At 39.6% G+C, this 24576-nt stretch overlaps 1 protein-coding gene across 2 annotated transcripts in view; it reads left to right on the top strand.

Moving 5' to 3' along the window:
* The window catches only part of YJEFN3 (YjeF N-terminal domain containing 3), a 35075-nt gene extending 10847 nt beyond the window's left edge, over nucleotides 1-24228 (top strand). The window contains exons 2-6 of one of the 2 annotated variants that reach the window (XM_053465773.1): nucleotides 7314-7422; nucleotides 10851-10934; nucleotides 19964-20077; nucleotides 20712-20862; nucleotides 23970-24228. In XM_053465773.1, the coding sequence (XP_053321748.1) occupies nucleotides 7314-7422; nucleotides 10851-10934; nucleotides 19964-20077; nucleotides 20712-20862; nucleotides 23970-24169 (658 nt within the window). In that variant the 3' untranslated portion in view covers nucleotides 24170-24228. Of the gene's footprint in view, nucleotides 1-7313; nucleotides 7423-10850; nucleotides 10962-19963; nucleotides 20078-20711; nucleotides 20863-23969 lie in introns of both variants that reach the window. The other variant, XM_053465772.1, reaches the window with a different exon arrangement.
* The last annotated feature ends 348 nt before the right edge of the window (nucleotides 24229-24576 follow it).

The following is a 24576-nucleotide window of genomic DNA, read 5'->3' as shown; positions in this document are numbered from 1 at the left end:
GTGACTGATCTGTGTTAAGTTAAAGTGTTGTTTATAGATGTTATTAGCAGTACTTGATAAATAAAGTGATGGAGTCTTAAAGCACAGATTAGAGAAATAATATTTATTTGGAAAGCGCCAGCAATGTCTGTAGCTTTAATTACAAAGTAGGCAGCATACATATAATATACAAGACACTTGCAATTTAAGCAGCTACAATTAAACTAATTCTAAATATGAATAGGTTTCATAGGTTTGACAAGTGATTGCACTTAATCATGGCGTAGGAAGAATATATCAGTCTGATTTCAATGGGTTTGAAAACACATTTATTTCCATTTAGTGATAAAATAAATATTGCAAATCCTTTGTGCTCCTTTACCCTGTAGCCTGGCCCTTTAAAAAATGCATAGGGAAGGCAATCATATGCCTTCTCCACATGCTGTAAGACAGTATAACCACATACAGGATATATATGGATTTAATTTTACCCCAGGGGGATCATGTCAGGAGTCTCACCTCCTACTTCACTGTCATTCTGTAAACCAACATAGAACTGTGTTTAGATAATCCCCACAATTAGAGATATTTATAGCATAAAATATGCAGAATATAGGCACAAGCTATTGTGAAGCTCCTCAGAGACCAATTGCCTTTATATGAGCAGCGTGATAATGTAGCTAAAATATTCTATCACTTCTGTCATTCTCTACACTACCTGTTATTCCACTTAATGTTGCCTCTTTCTATTATTTCCTGTAATTTATCCTCTCCTTGTTATATATACAAATGTCACTAAACTTCTTCCTACTGTATCATGTAACACCCCCCATAATTGTTATCACTCAATATAACAACCTTTCTATTTAACGCCTACTCCATATACCCCCTCTTTACAACTCAATGCTCCCTTTAGCTCTGTTACATATGACATATGTATTTACTCGCATGCTGCTGCTGATTATCCCCGTAGCTCTCATAAGCGTTGGCATAAAGTCGGGCATAATACTATTAGAACTTTTATTAAGAGAGTTGTACTACCCTTCTGCTGTCTGAGATATAACAGTAATAAAAGAACATCGAATGTTGGAGCCTCTGGAAAATACATATGCGTGAAAATATCACAAGCTCCATGTAGAATCCCATTTCCATCTAAGGGGGGCTCGTTTTTGCCCCTCACTTTCTTATCTTATTCTGTAAGCCTACTCTGATAATCTTTAAATATCTAAGGGATCCAAATTCACACAAGGTCTCCTTACACTGGTTTGAAGTGTATGAGTTATAATATATCATTTGAGCATGGCATGTCGTTGGCAGTGTATCTCATGGCAAACTACATGATAGCGGCAAGAAAATTACTATTTACCTGTCTTGCTTTCGAGAAAACATGATTTTAACCTGGTTTGCTTGCAGCATCCTAAAGAAGTGCCAGTTTTGCTCATAATGATATGTGGGAATTTCCCAGGATAGGCTTATTGGAGCTCTCTGTCTTCTGGGATGGCTTTTAAAAGAGGCAAGGAAAGCAATGCATGAGGTGGACTACATAAGGGGAGCTGTAAGTGGGTATGGAGTAGGAGGGTGGAAGGGATGATGCTCATTTTAGAAAGATTATTGTGACTGTAATTTTGTATTTTCTTGCAGGGGCTAAATTGTAATATTTTGTATTTTCACTCTCATTTTCCGTTTTTATGTGTATTCAGATTTACTCACTGCTTTATCTACGTTTAGGTGCTACTTTTTTTCTCTTCACCTCTGTTGCATATTTGCCATTGTTAAATGTGTGATGAGATTAGTCTGGTGCCGATGTTCTCTGTGTAATCTCTTGCCGTTGTGTTATGTGTTAATTATGGTAATCCTTTCCTATTTTCTATGTTTGACATTTTCCCCTCACCTGATAAAGTGACTATATAAACCATGTCCAGTCCCAATTAAGTGTTCTCTTGCACCCTGACTGGTGTGTCGTGTAGTGACTAGGGACAGCGTTCTTTAGGAGATCTTTTTCACCAGAGAAGCACCTTTACTCTTGAAACCAGAGCAGTTACCCATCTAGTAGCCAGCTTTTGCTACAAGGAAGGTGGCAACAAAGGCTAGGGACTCCTGGTAGACCCCCTGCTTCCCGTTACACAGGGGAAATGGGAGTTATCAAAGAGAGCTTTTCTGACTCAAGAAACGGGAAAGTGACCCAGGAGAAGCAGAACTTCACTCAAAGACTCCAGCTCAAACCTGGGTCATGCTTTCTGGTATGCTCATAAATGAAGTGCTGTTAGTAGCTCTCTGTTGCATCCCATTAACGACAATTGACGTGTCTGGCAAAGCAATCTAAGGTAGAGGCATTCAGAAACACTGAAAACTGCTGCAGGGGCCCCCTTCTGATCGCTCCCTGCAGTGTAAATGTGCATCATATTAAATATGTTGCTGGCCACCTGGTTTTAAAGAAGTTAGGAGGCAATCAATAAAAAAATAGTTAAAAAAAAAAAACAAGCAAGTCCTAAAATTAGCACTATATCTTTACAAAAATCCTAGCATGTAAAGTGTTAAAATACTGGCATTTGAAACATCCATTGGTTTGATGGGTAAAATCTAATTGCCCAGGTTCAAAGATGTCGCAAATAGGACATGAGTACAGACTGACCAGATGTCATTTTAACCCCCAAACAACCCAGCAAACCTATGCATGGGTGGTATTACTGTTCTCTAGAGATTTTCCTGAAAACATTTTGGGGTGTTTGGCACATACCAGAAGCTATGAATTCATATCTAAAGTAGAACACGTGTGAAAAAACACACAAAAATACTACTGCAAACTGGTGGTAAAATGTGTGCGTGGAAATATGTACTGTAAATTACTGGTATTTGAAATATCCTAGGGTGTCTAGCTTTTAAAAATACATGATTTGACATGGGTAAGTTGATTTGGCAGGCTTCAAAGATGTCCAAAATAAGACTTGGTGGCAGGATGACCACTTTGAAATTTGAAAAATGCCCACCTCCAAATGTGACCATTTAGCCCCCAAACTACCTGGCAAATGCATTGGTGGTATCACTCTACTCAGAAGATGTGGCTGAAAACATATTGGAGTGTTGTTTGACAGTAACATATACCAGGAGCATTAAATTCATACCTGAGTACAATGTCTGTGGGGAAAAAAACAGAACGGCTGGTAGTAGAATGGAAAGAGTTAAAACACTAGTGTCTAGTTTTCAAACATGGTGGTAACTTTAATTGGCCAGCTTCAAAGATATCACAAATTGGATGTGGGGGCAGATGTAGCTTTTATAAATGAGTAAAAGTGTATATTAAAAAATTAGACGATGTGATCAAAATAATGGTATCTAAAGAAAGTCCTTCTTGTCCTGAAGAAGAAAAATAACGTGTGGGTACACTAAATGAGGAAAAAGAAAGTTACTGCTAAGCATAAACCCCGCAGAAATTTTAAAACAGCCATTGTCATGAAAGGTACAAAAAATAAAGGGTTAATGTACTATATTTATAAGATGAGAGGAACAAACTATGAATGGTATGAGAATATTACAAGGTCAATTACATCAAATAGAAATTGGTGTGCTCATCAATGCCTTTTAACAGCAGGCTTTAAAAAACTATGGTCAACTATATTGTCGGGGAAACAATGGAAATGCTTGGATTGTTTACCGTAAAAAGATAAGCACCTCTAAGTAACCAATAGAGCCTAGAAATGGAGAACTACCACAAGTGTATTAACTCGGCCACGATGTATCTTTGTCCACATGCTCTTTCCTAACACGTCTGATGTGTAAAAAGGTGAGTGGGTTGGATCAATATCTTCAACACAAGATTTAATGAATAGTGTTCTGTAACTGCTTTCCTAACTATCCGTTGCCATCCACCTATTTGTTTGTACATACTTAAGTGATGGAACAGGAACCAAAGTGACACTTATCTCTTGTCAGCTTAGATGGTCAGTTACTCATGCAGTGCTTTTGAAATACATATCCAGCACAAACATTAATCATTGAACACTAAGGGAGAAGAATCTCCGTTTTCCATCATGAGTGAACAGCCTCTTATGGTATCCAGTGTGATGGTCCCATCAGCATTTTTTCAACGACACATCATGTTGACTAGCACAGGTACCATTCTACCTAGCACTCTGTGGGCTGCATACATTTTCTTCCGCTTAGCTACAAGAGCAGTAGTAAGTCCAAACACTGATTTTGAGGGGTGAGTCTTTGTTCGCAGTCGTGACTGTATTTTCGAGAAATTGGCCAGTCAAAGTTGGAAGCACAGGATAATTGAGCATGTAATTGTTACTTCAGCGTTTCGATGCCTTTCAATAAAAAAATTGCCTTTCAATGAAAATGAAGTTATTCCATTGAAAGACCGCTATCCCAGATTCTAATCAGAAGCACAGAATAACTTGGAATGTCATTGTGTTCCTGTAGCCTTCACATGCCCTTCAATAAAAGTAAGTGATACTATAAAAAACAGTCCTAGACCACTAATTCAGGTTCCAGTCTGATAGCACTCTTCTGGCATCTGCCAAACCCAGAGTCAGATAGGTAAGTGTGATTCCACTACTTTAGAGACTACTAGGGGTGATGTTTATATAACTCCAGCCAAAGGTGAACTTGGTCATGGAAGCCCATGACCTAGCAGTTAAACTTCACAATAATAGATGTACAGAAGACTGGGACAGCTCTAGCAAGGCAGGAAGTTGACAAACTGACATGTTGAAAAGGTGTCCTCCTCATGTGATAACACTGTGATAGTGACTGTATGTATAAACTGCAAAGTTGTCCATTGGCTTTATAGACCTGTCAGTAATGTATCGGAAGGGCCTATACGTGCACGATGAAGTCATAGGACACCCTAACATCTACATAACTACTAACATATAATTTCATGGTGTATGTTGTTATTTACAGCATTCACTTACTAGTTTTGGCTGAACTGTTCATTAGTCTTGTGTTTACTTACTATTGGGCATGAGCTATTGCTGACTGCAGCTGTTCTTTAGTGATAATTTTAATGTACCTGGCACATTAAACAAGCTAATGCCTGAGCTGGCTAGTAACCTAGCTAACCAACATCAGCTGTATCCTATCATTGTTTTCTCTTTCTTTTTCCTACATAATTTCTGTTCATTATAACCAGGGATATAACTATAAACCACGGGGCCCTGGTGTGACAATTGCCCCGGGGCCCCCAAGTTTTACAGGTGGTCTGTGCCATCATTGGCCCCACACAACTGATCTGTGCCTTCTTTGCCCCTTGCCCTCCCCTTCCAACATACAACATGTAAATACACAAATTACTCACACTCATACTCACTAACACACACTCCATCTCACCTCACTTACACATCCATGCTCACACACACACAAAATTACACATATATGCTCACACACACAAGTACACATCCATGCTCTCACCGCTCCTGCAGCGTTTTTTTTTCCATTTTTGAAAAATGCTTATTCACACTCACATTCATACTTTAATATGTATTCTTCTTTGGTGGGGCTGTCAGAGTATGAGAATATTTGATATCTATCTATACCCCTAGAAGTAACAATAATGGGTATAGAAATTTTAGACTATATATAGAATATATAGTGTATATAGCATATTACACTGTCAAAACAGTTATCAGCAGGGCTGGACAAGGGAGGATTGAGCAGCCCTGGCACTTTAAGGCCAACAGCTGCCCAATCACGTTTGTGTGGCCACTGGCTGGATATGTGTGGACACACATTTCATTGTTATACTCTCTCGACGTGCAACCAGCGTATTCAGCAGGAGGGCGCTGATTAAAAGACCTGATCTGCCGCTTGTGCAGCAGTACCATTAAATTATATGGCCCTAGTGTGCAAGTGGAGGAGAGGGGTTACAAAGCTAGGATACACTCCCCATGCAAGTAGAATAGTATATAAATTAAGACTCTACATTGCCAAAAGGCGGATTAATGTGTGGTGCTTACTCACATTGAAGTGGAAAGGATCAAGGGTAGGTAGCAATAAGCTTTGTGGAGGACATTCACAAAGTGCCCCAGGCATACCAACAATTTTGTCTCATACGCTCATGTCCTTTACACTTACCTGAATCATATTAATGACATGTTCTAATCCCTATTTAAATGTCTTTATTCTAGAAGTCCAGACATGGAAGGCAGTGTAATATTAAAAAACCTTGTATTACAACCTTGCCTTGGGAGATAGAAGCAGACATCATAAATACAAATAATAGCCGGTTATAGCTTAAGGTCTCACAGGGCAGCTGCTTAATTGGCTCAAATCTTGTTAATGTGTGTGGGAGGTAATGTCATTAGATGCCCATTCTGGAAACACAGTGACACTCACTCAGATATATGGTTCCCTACGGAGAAGTCTTAACTCTTTGTTGTCTTAAATACATATAAGCACTGGCTTGTTCTACCTCTGCACTAGCTTGTTCCACTCTAGGAGGGATATAGGTTTAAAGGGAAATGTAGGGTACTTCTCCAAAAATAATGCAATATATATAGAGTTTATATATCTGACTACCTATTTGCAGTATCTATGATAATGCGGACATGCCACAGTCACACTTGCAACCCCTTCATCTTTATATAAGGGAGGTATATGTATCATTCTAAGCAGCTGCTTATATGGTAGACTCAACTAAGTCATAAAATTGCAACAGAAGATAAATTGAGACAATATGATTCAGTGCAATCTTCCTTTTCATCTTAAACGTCATTCCTACTTCCTACCACCAGAGGGAGTCAAAGGATTTAAAAAAAATAAATTGTTAACTTTTCCCTTTAAACATTTTGAGTCTTGAGGTATACTTATTGCTGCCATTTTCCCGACAGATATGCCATTATTATTGCTACCAATTGTAGTTATGGCTACAACAGCGGTTTCTTTGCTCCTATGCAAGCAAGTCACAAATTTTATATTTTTTATATTTATATATTTATATATTATATTTTTTTTTATATTTATAACTTGTATGGCTCCTGTACTTTCATTGTTCCTTATATTTAAATGGGTCTCTTACTTCGATAATACCAGAAGTGTCACATAGAAAAGCTGTGCTCTTCTTAAGCTTTGAGCTCTATTTCACAGGCCTCAAATCCAGCTCTATAAGGAGCTTTTGCTGGGATGGCGTAATTTAGAGTGAACAATAAGGGTTATACATGAAAATTGGTTCTGTGCAAACTTGGTCATTTCAAAGAGGAACATCCCATTGGTTGTTCTAGTGATATTTTTCAAACTTTGGACCACATTTCATAGATGAGTGCACCTTTAATGATTTTAATGAATAGCTTTATGTATAATATAGTTTTACGTTAACCTAACGGTTTCCTTCCTAGTAAAAAAGAAGCAGATGCTCTAGAGAAAGAGTTGCTGGAGGATTACCGTTTTGGAAAACAGCAGCTTATCGAGATACTGGGACACAACTGTGCCATGGCAGTTACCAAGGTGAGCTCCGCAGTTCCAAAAAATTCAAAATTTTTGTGGCTGGAATTATATTCTGTCATGAGCGATGTAAACTTTGTTTTGCTGATGCCTGAAGTGAAAAAACTGTAGTGCCCCATTAAAATATTAGTCTGTAAACTGGTGCTATAAAATTACAGTATGACATAGCAATTAAACACAAATATACTAAATGTCAGAAAAAATCTAGAATAAATATAGGATAAAAATATATGAAAACATAAAAAGACTTTCAAATATCTAGCTTAGAGAAAGTTATGTGATATAAACTAGACTTGTGCAGTTGGACTCATATGAAAGCTGTGTAACTGAGAGCGATAGGGAGAATTAAAGCTGTGAGGGAGAACGAGGGCTCTGTGATGGTGAGAGCTAAGGTACAGAAACGTTTTAGCAAGGGAGAGGTGTCAGAAGAGCAGAGCTGAGGGAGAATGAGTGCTGTGACAGGGCAAGAGTTGAGGTAGAAGGAGAGCTGCTAGAGCAGGAGAAAAGTAAGGGGGAATTAAAGCTGTGAGGGAGGGAAAGCTGAGGGAGAATGAAGGCTTTGAGATGGTGAAAACCGGGGTAGAGGGAAAATCGTAGAGATGCAGTGCAGTCAGAAGGGCTTACCTGAGGGAGAATGAGTTTTGTGACATGGCAAGGGCTGAGGTAGAAAGAGAGCCGAGAGCAGGAGTAGAGCAAAGCAATGCTATGAGAAGGTGAGCTGAGGGAAAGCTGAGAAACGTAACTAAAGCGTAACTAGAAACCGCAGGGCCCTGGTGCGAAAAATTGCCCTGGGCCCTCCAACTTCAACAGCTAGTCTGTGCCATAATTATGTCCACACAACTGGTCTGTGTCTTTGCCCCCCTTCCAACATACAACATAATTAAACACACAAATTACACAGACTTACTCATACTCACTAACACACATTACATCTCACTCCACTTACACAAGTACACATGCATGCTCACACACACAAGTACACATGCATGCTCACACACAAGTACACATGCATGCTCACACACACACACAAGTACACATGCATGCTCACACACACAAGTACACATGCATGCTCACACACAAGTACACATGCATGCTCACACACACACACAAGTACGCATGCATGCTCACACACACACACAAGTACAGTTCCATGCTCACACACACGTGTTAGAGTGAGGCTGCCCATGGTACAAATGTTTTAAATAATGAAGGAAGCCACAAGCAAGTAGGTAAGTTAAAAAACAGCAATAAAGGTATATATGGCAAACTATCAATACCATATTTATTATAGTAATTATTAGTTTGCCCTATATACCTTTATATCTTCACTAGGGTCAAGGTGTGGGAATTAAAAGCAGCCCTGGAAATAATTGAATACCAGCCGCACATTTCATGGTGCCATTTTCCATCAAGCTGCACATGACAAGTTCTTGCCCCAATATTTTTAGTTCAGGATAGAGACAAACCTACTCAAAACTCTTTTAAAAACACATTAGTCTTATTAAGTTACAGATGAAAACACATAGTTCCTAATATCACTTGGCCAATGACATTGTGTACCTGTATAGTTTGTATAATGCAAAAAAAAATGAAATGAATATAAATTAAATTATTTAAATAAATTACTGAAAATAAAGTTAATTAAAACAGTAGGTATTAAACGTTTCAAATAAACTTGTAGCTCATTTGTAGAAAAATGGAGCTTAAATGTAAAAAGGAGGGAGACGTGTGTGTGAGCTTCATGGATTATCAGAGAGAGTGGCTGTGTGTGTATGTAAGTGTATGATTTTAGATTGTGTGTGCATGTATGCTTCATTGTATGGTGCTGGAGTGTGCACACATGCTTGTATGTATGTATGTATAAGTGTATGGTGGTAGAGGGGCTGTGTGTGCAATTGTATGTGTATGTTCTAAGAGTGTGTGTGCAGGTATGTCTAAAGTGTTTGTGGGTATGTATGTATGTTTGTGTTTAGCGTGATTATGTGTTAATGTAGAGCTGCCCCTGACAATCATCATGCCCCCAACATTCTAATTCATTCCAATACCCAACCAAAATCATTATCTCCCAGCCACCGTATTCATCCCCCTCATCATCTCTGTACCTATCCTTTATTACTCTATAATCTTAATAACCTTCCCTTAGCATGCCCTTTCATATTCATACAACATTCAACAGTAGTTTTCATGAATTCCTACAATTTAACGCAGGCGCTTAAATAGAAACCACAGGGCCCTGACTTCACAAGCAACATGCCCCATTTGTCCACAAACAGTTGTAAGTGCCACCAAAACAGCTTGTCTGTGCGATCTGTTTCTCCCAAACAGCTTGCCTGTGCCACCTTTGCCCCCAAACAGCTTGTTTGTGTCATATTTGCCCCCAAACAACTTGCTTGAGTGATCTTTACCCAATGCAGCTTGCCCTGCCATCTTTGCCCCACACAGCTTGTCTGTGCTATGTTTGCCACAGCTTGTATCTGCCCCCAAACAGCTTGTCAGTGCCATCTTTGCAACCAAACAGCCTGCCTGTCCCATCATAGCCCCAAACATGTCGGTGCCACCTTTGCCCCAAACAGCTTGTCAATGTCCTCAAACAGCCTCCTTGTCCAATCTTTGCCCCTTAAACACTTACACATCCATGCTCACACACAGAAATGCCTACACAAGTGCACTTACACATTCATGCTTGCATACATTTACACATCCATGTTAACACACACTTCCTCCCTTACCCTCCCACTCACTCTCTAGCTCACTCCCCTCATCTCGCACCATGTTACCTCATCCGCAGCTTTCTCTCTGGTGCTCATACACAGTGCAAGTAGCCTCACCTATACCCACAGTGACTTGTTTTTTTATACACTCTCTCTGACTCTTGGAACAATACAGCTATATCCATCTGTTTTTAGTCTAGAACTGGAGGTAGAAAGACTGTTGCTGTAGTAAAAAAGCAATAATGTATTCTGGTCTAAGACTACAGTGGCAGATCCACGTTGGCTGCAGTCTCCCTGCCATAAACACACGTCACTTTCTTGGCCAATTAAGTTCCTCAGTGTGCTGCTGCCGTTTACACTCTGTAATATAAATGGGCAAAGAATATAGGTAAATGCTTAGGGCTAAGAGCGCTTAAGGTAAATACATCTCTAATGAGAAGATAGTGGGTACGTGGAGTTGCCACATGGCAAAAGTTCTATAACTTAATACAGTCAGATAATTTAAGCGTGCATGGGACAGCCATAAGGGTATACTGGACATAAGTAAAGGTCGAGGACCAAGTACAGTTTCTATGTTAAATCCAACAGACCTCTTTTCCTTCTTTTTTTGTGCTTTCTTTAAATTTAATTTGGAATTGAGCTATGCGGGTTTAAATAATTATTCTATGAAGCATATTACCGGAATATCGAAACTGACTTTCTTCTTTTTTTGTGTTGCAGGCTTTCCCTTTGCGAACACTGCCTAGAAAGCAGCCAACAATACTGGTGATCTGTGGTCCAGAGCAAAATGGGGCTATTGGCTTGGTATGTGCCCGACATCTGCGTACTTATGTAAGTGTCTTATTAAAAGTCAGCAATCAGATTAAATTCTTAATGAAGTATTTGCAATCTAACAAATACCTGCATTATGTTAAATACTCACATTTGGACATATCTAGTACTGGAGCTATCACCAGGAATTGCGTGTTACAGTTTCACTCATGCAGGCTCTAGCCCAACTGGATGTGTGGGCTACATGTCCAGAACAAGGATTATGGAAGTCCACGTGACCTCATGGATATTTGGCCAAATACCCTTCACAAAGCCTGTGATTGCCTACTTTAAAAAGGACAATATACATAACTGACAATAACATTAACACATGTCAAGACATACTGCTATAGGGGGAAAGATCACTTACTCTCATCAGTTGTGTGTGAGTGTCCAGGTATGTGTGTTAGTGTGAATGTTTGTGTGTATGTGGATATGTTAGTGTGTGTGTCTGTGTGCATGTGAGTTAATGTGTCTGTGCAAGGTGGCAAACTGGGGCTTGAATAAGCCTTTTATAAAGATCCTGAAGGTTTAAATACATTGTCTTTTTATGGTAAGATAACCATTTAATGGATTAGGACAATAGGGCTTAGCGTACATAGAAGTTTGGGGTGGTATATAAGCTTTTTATACATTTCAAAAATCCCGAATAGCACGCATGTACAGCATTTTTTTAATGCTTTACTGAGTTATAAAAAAAATTGGTGACATTTTATATTTCATCATTTGTTACCGTATTGGCCCGAATATGATATATAATATAATCGGGGTTTAGCACAGGGATGCTCAGTTTGTATCGCCCGACGCCCGGGACATGCAGTTCCAGGCGCCCGGGCAGGTAGTTTTTTTTTCTTCTTTTTCAAGCAGCAGGGTTAGGATCCAGATCTCCCACATCGCTGCAGGGGACGCCCCCGGCAGCCGGCACCTCTCCGGCAGCCGGTGGACACCTACGCAATACTTGTAGACATCGTCTGCTGCCAGCACTTTCACCGGGGCTTCTATAACAGAGCACCGGCGTGACATAACCTTCCGGTGCTCCACCATAGAAGCCCCTGACGGAAGTGGCGGCAGTGGAGGATGTCTGCCCACATTGCGCAGATGTTTACCAGCTGCAAGAGAGGAGGATTCCCTGCAGCGCTGCAGGGGACCTGTATCCTCCTCTCTGGCAGCTGGTGAACATCTGTGCAGTGCGCACAGACAACCTCCACTGCCGGCACTTCCGCTGGTGCTTCTCCTTCATAAAAGCCCCGGCCGAAGTGCCGGCAGCGGAGGTTGTCTGCACGCAGACGTCCACCAGCTGGCCCTGCTAGACACCAGGGAGTCTGGCGTTGCATTGGTAAGTCTGTGGGGGGAGTAGCATATCTAGGGAGCAGAGTGGCATTTCTAGGATGCAGAGTGGCATATCAGGGGAGCAGAGGGGAATATCTATAAGTAAGGAGCATTATGAATTAGAGGAGGGGGACCTTAAAATGGCTATTAGTTTTCCAAATTTTTGTTTATATATAACATATGCTGACTAACTGCATAATAGATACCAAAAATGTTAAAATACATGTATTCCTGTTTATTAGGTAAAATACTGTTTTACCATTCCACTAATGTGTATTTTTTCTTTTAAAATACATTTTTCTTTAAAATCGCACCAAGGGTGGGGCCTATAATCAAGCTAATATGGTATATTTAATTGTTTATTATTATTATTACTCACAGGGATATCACTTTTTTGGAGTTTTAAAAATATTTAAAGCATGGCATCATGATTTGCAAAATAGTTTGCTTTTCAGTATGTTCTCATTACTATTTTGGTTTTGGGCCTTTATAAGCATACCTGGTAACTCTCCGGGTTTGAACTCTCCAGGTTCCTCCGGGTCCCGGGGTCTTGACACGTCCCACACATTTCTCCTTTAAATGGGGGTGTTTTCCACTGACGTCAGTACGAACTCCCACTGACGACATGGGACCGCCCCCTGACATCAGTGGGCAGTCCTGGCCGCGTCCCGCAAGGGAAGGCTCCGGGTAGCCGTAGCCCAGAAGTTCCCAGGTATGTTTATAAGGCAATAGAGTTCTAAACACATGGTTAATTAATACATTTTAACCAAAGGAAACTATTAAGGATTGTTATAAATTATGTGTCCTCCACTGATCCAGTTGGTTTTGAAAATGTTTACTATGAAATGTCTGTGCCTATCCCTGGCCCAGAGTCTCCAAAGCTGCCATCCTGCTTTTTTTCTTCTCCACTCACACGGTGCATTCCACTTTTGGATTGGAGGTTTAAGGGAATGAGACAGACATAGACAAGTTGGTGATTATATGGTCTTGAAAAAGCAGAGCACAACACTAAAAACGCAATGACGTCTGTGCAGCGGGAGATGGTTTTCGGACTGCGCAGTGTGCACAGCGACCACTCCCAATGGATGCAGGATGAGGAGCTCTTCCCACATGGGAAACCAACAAGAACAGAGTGAGATTCTATTATTTGAGAAAATGTTGTATATATACACACATATTTTCTGTGCCTGTGTATGCCCACCCAAGCGCTAAAGCTTTTTTACTCCAGTGCAATCAAATCTTTTGACTTACACCATGGGCTGATCACATCTGCGAAGAGAAGACACTGTAATTTTAAAAGCTTTTTTACATATGCGGTAACACAAGGTCCCTTAACATTTTGACATACTGTTTAGTTGATTGAGCCCTTCAATTCAGCCCATCCACTTAGTTCCAAGGCTGGCACTGTATTGTTGTGGCTCCTCTGATGTTAACGCATTTCCCCTCTCGTAAGTTATTTTTATTTTTCCGTTTTGGAAAATGATGGGAGGAGCAGGCTCTCCACCTGGCGGATATGCCCACAGAGACAACATTCCTGTCTGAAATTATTATTGCATCTGCTTTCCTAAATATGAGTTGCTCTTGGTCTCATTCACATTCCTAACCACTTTCAAAAATGTTATTGATGCTTTAACATCATTTTTAAAGTGTAAGTGCTCTGCTGCTGAAAGAGCTCTTAGCTTTCTTGTCCAATTTATTATGTAAAACTGTGGCTAAATAACAAAATGAACAACAATAAACAGAACAAATAACAAAAACTGTGGCTTTGATTTGGGCAATCCAGGAGCTACGACTATCAATTGTTAATCTGGTATAAATAAACATCACAATTCATCTATTTTTGTATTTTTTTTTAAAGGGTACTGTTACACTCATTGATCTGTATGGAAAACAGACTATTGCTAATGATAATCCCAACTGCTGTTAAATGTTTGTAAGTCTAGACAAAAGCAAAATGTACAACAAATAGAACGAAAAATGTTTAAAGAAATATCTACAATTACGTATCAAGATTCCTTTGGAATTTGCTGACAGTTCTTGCAATCTTTTTTTGTTTACCAAACCATTTACCAGTCTCACTGGGCATTAGGATTTCAGACAGCCGACTTAGCCAAACAAGGCATGGAAGGGAGGTACACGCTTACACAGGGCCAAGATTATAAAGATGTTTTAGACGTCTGTATTTTCTATCAAACTGAAATACAGAGTTTTGATCCAAAAACTCAAACCATGTGAAAATCATGTTAAGAAAAGCTCTCAACAAAAAATACAGATAACTGAATGGGTAACAATAGGATAATTTTTTGCGAACAAACAATCCATTTTTTAAACAGATTTATTTAAATATATATACCCACTGGCCACTTTTTTAGGTACACCTTGCTAGTACCAGGTTGGACCCCCTTTTGCCTTCAGAACTGCCTTCATTCTTCATGGCTTACTTTCTACAAGGTACTGGAAACATTCCTCAGAGATTTTGGTCCATATGGATATGATGGCATCACACACTTTTGATTAGTCGGCTGCATATCCATGATACGAATCTCCCGTTCCACCACATCCCAAAGGTGCTCTATTGGATTAAGATCTGGTAAATGTGGAGGCCATTGGAGTACAATGAACTCATTGCCATATTCAAGAAACCAGTTTAAGATGACGTGAGCTTTATGACATGGTACATTATACTGCTGGAAGTAGCCATCAGATGATGGGTACACTGTGGTCATAAAGTGATGGACATGGTGAGCAACAATACTCAGGTAGGCTGTCACATTTAAACGATGCTCAATTGGTACTAAGGGTACCAAGAAAATGTCCCCCACACCATTACACCAAATCCACCAGCCTGAACTGTTAATACAAGGATGGATTCATGTTCTTTACGCCAAAGTCTGACTTATCCATCTGACTGTCGCAGCTGGAATAAAGTCTTCCATTGTCCAATTTTGGTGAGCCTGGGCAAAATGTAGCCTCAGTTTCCTGTTCTTAGCTAACAGGGGGGCACCCACTGTAGCTCATCTGCTTCAAGGTTTGACGTGTTGTGCATTCAGAAATGGTATTCCGCATACCTTGGTTTTAACAAGTGGTTATTTGAGTTACTGTTGCCTTTTAGTCATCTCAAACCAGTCTGCCCATTCTCCTCTGACATTAACAAGGCATTTTCGTCAACACAACTGCCGTCCACTGGATATTTTCTCTTTTTCGGACCATTCTCTGTAAACCCTAGAAATGGTTGTGCCTGAAAATCCTAGTAGGTCAGCAGTTTCTGAAATACTCAGACTAGCCTGTCTGGCACCAACAGCCATGCCACTTTCAAAGTCACTTAAACCCCTTTCGTCCCCAGGGATTAGAATGAGGAATGAAGGAGAGAACAGGGTCAAGTGTGACACCAAGGCAGCGAACTTGGGCCGTGGTTGGATGGTGGAGCTGTCAACAGTAATAGAGATGTTTGGAATTGTGGACAGAGGGGATGGTGGGATAACCATTAGCTCAGTCTTTGAGATGTTAAGCTTTAGGTAGTGCGAAGCCATCCATGATGCAAGTCACATCATTCACGTATTAGTGGTATTGAAAACAAAGTAGAAGAAGACTAGAGGCCGAAGAACTGAGCCCTGGGCAACACCAACAGATAGCCGTAGGGGAGAGGAAAAAAATTCCGGTGAAGGAGACACTAAAGGTACGGTCAGAGAGGTAGGATTTGAGCCAGGAAAAGAGCTGTGTCAGACATGCCACAAGCGTGAAGGGTTTGTAGAAGGAGGGGTGATCAACTGTGTCAGAGGCTGCAGAGAGGTCCAAGAGTATAAGTAGTGAGAGTTTGTGGAGAGAAATGTAGATAGTTGATTATAAGTTAATTCTACCATCAGTTTGTATGCCAAAGGGAGAAGGGAAACCAGAGGGTAGTTTAAAGGGGATGTGGGATCAAGGGAAGGTTTTTTAAGATGGGAGAGATCATGGCATGTTTAAATGAGAATGGGAATACACCAGAGGAAAGAGTGAAAATACATTGTTAGGGTTGGGATAAGGATGCCAGAAAGAGATGGTAGGAGATGTGAGTGTACAGGATCAAGAGGACAGGTGCAGTTGGGAGGATGTGAGGACCTCAGAAACTTCAGTAGCAATGACTGGCTGAAGCAGTCAAGGGTGGCAAGTTGGAGGGTCAGAGCATCATGTGATTATCACCATGGGAAGGGTGTTATCTCTAATGCTGTCAATTTTGGTCTTGGGTTTAGAAGATTGATGCCCCATGTTTCCCTAAAGCGAGGGGGCTGACCCTGCATCTCCAATGCTGGCCTGGGAGGATGCCAGAAGAAGTGGGAGCCCAATACCATTGCTGGGGAGGAGGGCAAACACCTAGGGAGTGAGCAGAGTGCTGGTGCTGCAGTCCAGATGGTTATTCGGACAGGTTTAGGATACATTTTAGAGAGGTGTTGGTTGGTATGGTAGTGAAGAGCTGGAAGTCTGCCCTGTCTCAGGCAGGTGGTTTTTGAGACATTGGGAGCATAGCATTGGGGAGAATGGCTGGCCCGTTTACACCCCCTTGGCTAATTTACACTTTCCTTTTTGGGAGTTATCCCCAAAAAGGAGCCTGAGAAATTTCAGCTTATATACAATATATACTCTATTTCGCAAGAGGAAGGTCTGGCAATGACAGTATTTCTCCTGACTAAGCAGAGTGTTTATACATCCTTTGATAGAGCGTTTCACTCAGTTAAATCATGTGGTCAAGGGGCACTTATTGCAAGGTTGACTTTGAGTCTGCCTTCGGGCCGTTCGGGACAATAAAGAATGGTCTTGTTTTACTAGGTAAACTTTTCTTGGGAAAAGGAGGAAAACCAAAATGTGGTTTATATTGATGCAAAATTATATTTTTATTTTAGGATGAGATTCCTTTTAATGGTACTATTTTATATTTTTAGTATGAATACCCTCTTATGCAGATTTTGACAAACTTAATTTTAGAACTTACTGATTTCCGTGGAACTAACAATATTGCATATTTAAAATTATACATTTCGTTTGTACTATATTGCTTAAAAAATCTGAAGCCCATTTTTAATACAGCCTGGTACAAATTTAAAACAACCCATTCTGCTAGGGATGTCTTTAAAAAAATTATTATAAATGTAGTAAGGATTTAGTCTATGTAGTTCCAAGGCAGCATGGATTTACGCTAGAGAGATCGTGTCAGGCCAATCTTATCAGATTCTTCAACACTGTAGCTAAAATAATAGATGAGTGTGACGCAGTAGAGCTTACTTGGATTTTAGTAAAGCACTTGATGCTGTTCCACACAGTAATTTAATTCATAAACTGCATATGTTGAGACTGGACTTAAATGTAATCGCATGGATAACGTGTTGGCTAAATGATAGAGGACAGTGTTGTATAAATATAGAAAGGAAAGGTTACGCAAGGAGTTCCACATAGATCAGTATTTGGGCCAGCTCTGTATAATATAATTATTAAGAATATTGCTAGTAGTGTGCGACTGTGCAAGAGACGAAATACTGCAGGTCAACTGACACATGATCTAAGAAAACTAGAGGAAAGGACTATTGTTGGAGGCCTAACGTGTAACAAGTCTAACCATAAAAGAATGTTTAGGACACAAAAATCCAAAGGCAGAACAATGGCTTTGATTACAAATACATTATAAGAAAGGGACTTGAGAGTTAATATTTCAAGATGATTTAAAGGTGAGTGGGTAGGCCGGGCTGTGTAGAGAAGCAATAGGAAAAACCAGTAGGTTGCTAGGTTGTCCAGGAAGAGGTATCATTATTGGGAAAAAAGGTGTACTAATGATGCCTTAAAGGTCACTGTTCAGACATAATTTAGAATACTCTATCCTGCATTCCTGCTCTCCGGATCAACACCTGAATCCTCGTGGGAGCTAGGTCTTGACACGCCCTGCTCCCCGCCCATTTCCCCTTTAAATGGTGGTGTTTCCCTGGGAACGCCCACATACATCAGCGAGACCGCCCACCGACATCAGCGGAACCGCCTACTGACATCAGTGGGCAGTCCTGGCCTGGAGCTCAGAAGTTCCCAGGTATGTCTGTCTGGTTCTGAGGCCATAGATTCAGAAATACATAAATTATGTTGACAAAATTAAAAAAGGTCTGCAAACTTTCCAGGCAGATAAGAACTTGTCAGCTTATCTAGTCTGCCCTTTTTGCTGTAAAAACCTCAGACCTTATTTGGGCCTTTGCCTTGTTTATGAAACATTAGCATCATGTCTAATTGTTATCATTTTTTGTGAAATTCTGTATTTCCGCTTGAGTGGCACACATCGAACAGGTGTGAGATAAGCATTTCACAAGCAAACCAAGTTGTTCCTGGTATCAACTGATGGTACAGTATAGACTAGCAGTGGTGATTTTTTAGCATTATTACACCATGTTAGCAATAAAAGCAGATGTTGTCTTTGTTTCTACATTGTGCCCCGTGCATGGCTGAAATGTACATCAGAACTCAGTACACGTGGGATGTCTCACAATCCTGCTGTCGAATTCAAAACTTCAAATTGGCAGGGATTAAGAGATAATTTGCAACGACAGGCCTTGAATTAATATATGCTGAATAGGCAGTAGCAATTAATATCAAGGGCCCTCAATACTCTAACTAGTTATTCCGACTGTCAAATAATTGTGCAGATGGATACTTGAAACTTACATAAACTTGCTTGCTAAAATATGTTTGCAGCCAATATGTTCTCTTTAACTGGATTAAGCAGAGCATCACCAACTTTAGATATTTGACCTTTTTTTATACCTGACATAAGGGACATCATTGGTCCAACTGGGTCTCTGAGTAAACCTCTCCTCCATGACCTCTTATATGCACTGAATAAGGATTCTAGGCCAATACAAATTTTACAAAAAGCAACCACGATGTGTATCTTAACAACTATATAAGGTCGAAGACCCTAATGTACATGATAGATTGGGGTATTAAGTGTGTAGCTTGCCAATAGTGTTTGGTTATTATAATATATAGAATCACCTTGCAGGGTCTGCTCCATGCTAGCTTGCCAGTTACCCCCTACTCTGATATAAGGCTTACAATAATATTTTGGCAGGCTGAGTGATTACAATCTCATCGTTGGTTATTTAGGTCTATTTAAGATATACATATCATGTCAATTCTTCTTCTATGCCCCCCCCCAAACTGGTTCATTTACTAATTGGCAGGGACTATGTTGGATAATTTTGCATGATGTTACTGTAAAATATGGAGCTACCACTCTCAGTGCTGCAAGAAGAACTCAGCCCTATATAATACATAGTTAAATCATCAAGATTTCTTCTAGGTCTCCTGACCCATTGGATTATTATTACATTATACAGGGCCAACTGATCCCTTCTTGATGGAGAAACTTTGCAGTGTTGACCCTTCATAACGAATAGCGAAGCACGGATATAGAAACCCTATAGTAAATAAACACAGAGCCCGGGGTGGTTTGCCATATTGAAATGATAATCTTGCCAGATATTTTGTACACAGTTTTGTTAGTACTAATTATTGTTTTAGTGACGCATTTTTTAGACGATTAGTAGAACCATTTAATGTTATTTTAAAACATCATATCAATAACCAATTAAAACATCATCAAAATAAAACATCATTAACACAATGATGGACCAATATAAGCTTTATAACCTTTAATTCTTTCTACTGCTTCTCTTTTTTTTTAGGATTATGAACCTACAATCTTCTACCCTAAAAGGTCGCTAGACAACCTTTACAAGGACTTCACCATTCAATGTGAAAAAATGGACATCCCTTTTCTATCCTACCTTCCCACAGAAGTAAGATTCAGGATAACAGACAGAGTGACTTTAAAAGAGGTGGAATGTGAGATAAAGTTGACTTTATTTTTAAAGATCACCATTATTTTGGTTAGTTCATGTAAAATGCAAGCCTGTGGTTTAAGTGCATTTAACTCCACGCTACTAACTGTAATTAAAAAAAAATGTTGAATGTCAAATTTCTGCCATTATAATGCCCATGCGCAGTACAATGACAGATAATACTGTTGCTTCAGCTGAACCACTCTAAACACTTAAGTAAACACGGCACAGTATCTCACTGCCACCCATTTGTGCTTACAAATCTATTTTGTGTAGATCACTAAGATTTTATGGCTTGGTTTTATCTACAAACTTTGCAGTGGCATTTTCTGGGCTCGCTGGTAAGAAACTACTTAGTGGGCCACTTGGGGAGATCAGGGATCTATGGAGGTCTGTGTCTTACTCAATGCTGCATATTCTTCTACCAGAAAAATGCTGGTATATTATATTCTGGCATGTCACCACTCAGCACAGAGGATGGCAGCCACAGAGGTATGTGCTGGGGGATCCAGCCAAAATACACCATTAAGGATTCTTGGAAATTGTATTTTTTATTGTTGCCTTGGGTGATCTCTCCACTCATATTCTCTAGGTGCAGTTAATTAATGATGCATATAATTTAGTAGTGGACGCAGTGCTGGGGATAGAAGCAGAATCTGAAGAAGTGAAAGAACCGTATTACAGCATTTTGGGGACCTTGAAACAGATAAGAATTCCTATAATCAGCCTGGATATTCCATCAGGTGAGTAATTGGGGCAACTGCGGTTCTTTATTATGGTGACTCTGGGGTATGGGGTTAGTGGACAGAATGTTAAAAGTAAAATGAAACTGGTACCTGAAGCCTCCTCGCATACACTACAGGCAGATCTGGCAACATCAGGTTTGGAATTATGAATTAACAGTAAAATTAATATTTGCACAGTGCCAAAAAAAGGAGTATGACGAAGATACAAAATTAACTTCAAAAAGGACAATCATTATAAGTTTGTATAATAAGTGAAGGCAATCAATATATGTTGTGTGTGTGTGTGTATATATATATATATATATATATATATATATATATATATATATATATATATGTTATATTTTCCCTTTATTTGGAGACATCTAAATACCATCAGTGTATGTTTGAAAGAGTTGCAAGGTAAAGATGGCGGCTCCCTTGGTTTGCACACAAAATGGGTTTCTAATATATTTATTAAGTGTAATAGGCTCAAAAATTTATGCATTTTTTCAGACCTGTGAAAAAACAGCAGTTTTCTTGCCTATGTGCCCCTGCCATGTTCTCCACTTCTGTGTGTACCTTTCCAGAGCGCAGTGGGTACCTTTCAGCATCCAATCCACACATGTGTCCTATCTCACTAGTACAAAAAATAAATAAAACAAAAACCCTGAAAACCTATACAGTAGCACAATATAACTTAACTTAGCATTATTACTGGCTCCACAAAGTCAATTTTGTTTCTAAAATATAAACAAAATGAAATGCTGCAGTGAAGTCTTTCCAGCCAGGGAAAACAGGTTAATGCAGCGGAGAGCCAATATGTTCTGCCAGGATTAATCTGTTTCTACAGACTAAGCATTTTAGATTTCTGAATGTCTGTGGTATGTAAGGCTATGCTTTTAAAATCCTACAATTAAAAGAAGAATGTTTTAACATTTGTTTTCAGACAGGATTGTCACCTGATGACCATACCATGGTCACTAGATCTTAGGACAGTGAAGCTAAGTGTTGAGCATCTCACTTTGTACACTCCACATAGGATAGGTCTATTTTTAAGACAGTACAAAAGGGGCAGCTGTCCAGAGCACAAGCATTCGATATGGCTAACAGCGGACGGCAGTGGAGGTAGTGGCAGGTAAGGGCAAAGGGGATTGAGATAGAGCTGTGTGTAGGGGTATAATCAGGAGGTGATGGTGATCATTAGAGGAGTTGCGTGGAGTGTGAGTCCTTTCACTTGAGCTAAACCTGGCCAAACTTCAGCCCTATATCCTGACTGGTACCAGTACCAGAGGGGGAGGTCAATGTAAATCAACTCATCGTACATCCTAGATTTCACACAAATCTTTGGGTTTTTTTCATTGTTTTTAAGGTTCTACCCCATAGTTCCAAGTGTAACAGACATATAGAACTTGTGTTCTGTCTTGTACAGGGTAGTGTCCAAACTAAAACTAAACCAAAAAAAAGTTTGAAGTCTATTATTTTGTTGACTACATGGTGCAGTAGATGCACTCTTAGCTGTGATATTAAGAGTTTAGAATACTGAAGGGGTTAAGTGGATAAGACTAAATGAGTCCTGTGGGGCGATTATCAGGGAATCTGTGTTTGTTGTTTTTATTTCACCTCCTTATGGCTTTGATGGGACTCTCTAGAGTAAGGATCTCGGAGATGAGAAGTAGCAGACATGATGTCATTTGAAAACATTTAAGCGTGTCTACTCAAGCTGCATCTGGAAATCCACTCAGCACAGGGAAGAAAGGATGGATTGAGAGGACGGATCAACAAAATCCCAAGGAAAAAGGAAACCTATCAATTCCTCATCTCTCTGGTTAGCCTGCTTCAAACCAGGAGCTGAGATGCATACCTTCCTACTGTACCCCAAACAGAAGCTTACAATAACACCACGTGGCTTAAATTGGAGAGGCCACATTCCCTGTGATAGATTTTATCACCTTTTCTCATGGGCCCTCAGTCTGGAGGTTTTGTAGCGTATATTTTGAGGATAGTGTCTGAGTGTATATATAATTTATACATACAGTATATAGTTTACCAGGAAAGTGATGCAATGTCAATTTTTAAAGTTAGTTTTCCTGGGATTAATTTAGTGTCCAAAGGAGTAAGCTGTCCACATTTTATAATAAAGTGCTTCATTTATAGAATTCCAATAAGATACAAAGGGGCAAGATACATTGTATTTGGTGGACTGAAAAAATATGAATAATAAAGGAAATGTAGCTAGAAATAAAGGATATATAGTTTTTTTTTAATCTCATTTAATCTCATTGATCTTAATTTAAGGGGCAGTATTCAATAAAATACATTGGTTAGGGGGTTTGTAATGCCATGTGACTATGGGAAAAGCCTCAAGAAGAGAAGAGAAAAATGTCTGTTTCTGAAATATCAGAGAGTTTCAGCAGCCAATGGCAGATAAAAGTAGAAACCAGCAACACATATTTGTACTACTCCTTCATTGTGTATGTCTACCAATAAGAACACTTGGAGCAAAATATATTTTACTGAAAGCTATTTATGTAATTGTGTGTCATTTAGAACACTACAGAAATAGTACAAAGGTCATTTAGAAGACTGCAGTATTTATTTACATGGATTAAAAGAGATTTTGTTTTGAGCTTTTTTGTCTGAAAGGGACCGCTTTAAAATTCGTACTAATACATATTGCGTTTCCTGTAAAACTGAAAACAGTGGAAGGATAGAAAACATAGTCTGGGGTAAGATGATAAGGACATAGGGGTAATCAAGGGTTGAAGCTGTAATCTTGGTATGCACATTATATCATCATCATCATCGTCATCATTTTTTATCAATGGGCTGCAAAGTCACTTTTGCCTATGGGAACCAGTGGTATGGCGTGAATATGTTTTGAGAGCCACAGCCTACCCCTACCATGCCTCTAAATGTTTCTGGGCCTAGTGGTTGAGGCCCATATTTAAGATTGAAAATGCTGTTTCTGATGTGAACATCAACAGGTTCGTCAATTTCAGACAACCCATTGGTATTAATACATAATTTACTAGTATTGTACATTTTTAGCTTATTTTTGAGATTTGTTTGGTAATTGGAATTTTTATCCTGCTTTTCTGTTTAATCCTGCATATTACACCTAGGTTGGGATGCTGAGGCCAGGAATCCTGATGGTTTGAACCCTGATGTCTTGATCTCATTGGTGGCACCCAAGAAATGTGCTCTCCAGTATTCTGGGAAACATCACTTTGTTGCAGGAAGGTTCCTACCATATGACATACAGAAGAAATATGACCTCAACCTACCAAAGTATCCTGGGACAGAGAGTGTGGTGCAGCTTTAGAAAGACAAACCTGCTTTCTGAATTTAAATCTGTCAATAAATTTAAACATTTTGTGTATAGCTTCTGTGTCATACATGTTTTGCTTAAACAATATGAGTAAACCTCAGCTGTGTATTCACTAAACTCTGAGTTTGCAGAAAACTATTCAATACTATGTACACCACATGACAAAAAGTACGGTATGTGGACACCACTCCTTTTTATTGCGTTTAGGTGTTTCATCCACACCCCTGCTAACAGGTATGATGGATGAATATGTATCTGGCAGATGCCAGGAGAACACTACCCAGCAGAATGCATAGTACCATATTGCCTTACTTCGAAAGAAGAGTAATATCCTGCGGTGTTCATTTTAGACAACGGTATGCTTTTAACTTTGTGGCACTAGTTTGGGGAAAACGCTCTCC

This window comes from Spea bombifrons, chromosome 1 (genome assembly GCF_027358695.1).
Source record: "Spea bombifrons isolate aSpeBom1 chromosome 1, aSpeBom1.2.pri, whole genome shotgun sequence".
Classification (NCBI taxonomy): Eukaryota; Metazoa; Chordata; class Amphibia; order Anura; family Pelobatidae; genus Spea; species Spea bombifrons.
This window is presented reverse-complemented; position numbering and strand designations above follow the sequence as displayed.